The sequence below is a fragment of the Panulirus ornatus genome, chromosome 17, assembly GCF_036320965.1.
Source record: "Panulirus ornatus isolate Po-2019 chromosome 17, ASM3632096v1, whole genome shotgun sequence".
NCBI classification, from domain to species: Eukaryota; Metazoa; Arthropoda; class Malacostraca; order Decapoda; family Palinuridae; genus Panulirus; species Panulirus ornatus.
Window position 1 is genome coordinate 41026756 of NC_092240.1, and position 1082 is coordinate 41027837.

General features: G+C 41.5%; 1 protein-coding gene across 1 annotated transcript; it reads left to right on the top strand.

Annotated features, from left to right (window-relative positions):
• Positions 1–204: 204 nt before the first annotated feature.
• Positions 205–615, top strand: LOC139754428 (eukaryotic elongation factor 2 kinase-like). The gene has a single exon (XM_071671705.1). The coding sequence runs from the start codon at positions 205–207 to the stop codon at positions 613–615; it is 411 nt and encodes a 136-aa protein (XP_071527806.1).
• The last annotated feature ends 467 nt before the right edge of the window (positions 616–1082 follow it).

Sequence of the window (1082 nt, forward strand, 5' to 3'; positions counted from 1 at the left end):
TTTGGAAAATCTAAAAAAAACGGAAGGGGAGGATTTCCAGCCCCCCGCTCCCTCCCCTTTTAGTCGCCTTCTACGACACGCAGAGAATACGTGGGAAGTATTCTTTTCCCCTATCCCCACGGATAATATATATATATATATATGGCACAACTACATCTTGGCCTACAGCATGACGTTCTTCCAGATTTAGCGATAGATGAAAACATGCACGACAAGGAATTAGTGTTTGACTACATGTTGGCAGCTGCTGAGGCTAGGGACCGTGCTGCCATGATTTACATTGCAGAGGCATATGAAACTGGACTTGGTCTACCACCATCTAGGACTCGTGATTGGAGCAAGGCAGTACAGTGGCTTGATAGAGTGGTGAGCACGAACTCAGAAGATGAGGATGGTAACTTTGATGGTACAATGCATGACCCACAGTACCAGCTAGTGGCTAAACAAGCAACAATGTACTCAACTGGTGGTTTTTGCCTTCCAAAGGATCCAAGTAAAGCTGGTGATATGTTCAGTTGGGCTGCAGAATTGGCAACAGAAGGCATGAAGGGTAAACTGGCCTCCAAGTATTTTATGTTGGCAGAGGAAGCTTGGGCAGAATGTGAGGAATTATAAAGGAAAATGATTTCTGGAGGGCAGAGAGTAATTCTGAAGTGCTATTAAGTGTATTGTTGATACTGTAGTACAGGCAATAAGGAGTAAAAATATATATGGTGTATTTCAATCAGTTTGACTCCTAGCTATGTACAGTGTCGTACACATGGTATTATTGTTATTATAAATAAAGTATAACTTTAAATGTATATGTACATACATACATATAGGTGTTACTGGAACCACCTGTTTGAGGTTACACAGGGAGTGAAAAGTGACCTTTGGCAAAGCTTTATTACAGTCTCATCAAAAACTTCTCTCTCCAAAGGAGTTTACATTTCCCTCCTACTGTAAGCAACACAGCCTTGGGCTTCAGGAACTTTAGAAAGGTCTTGGAATAATCATTGATAATATTTGTGTCTACAATACCTCTGTGACAAATGAGACTATAGGTGGTGGATGAAAAGACGGAGATGGGTAGGAATGGG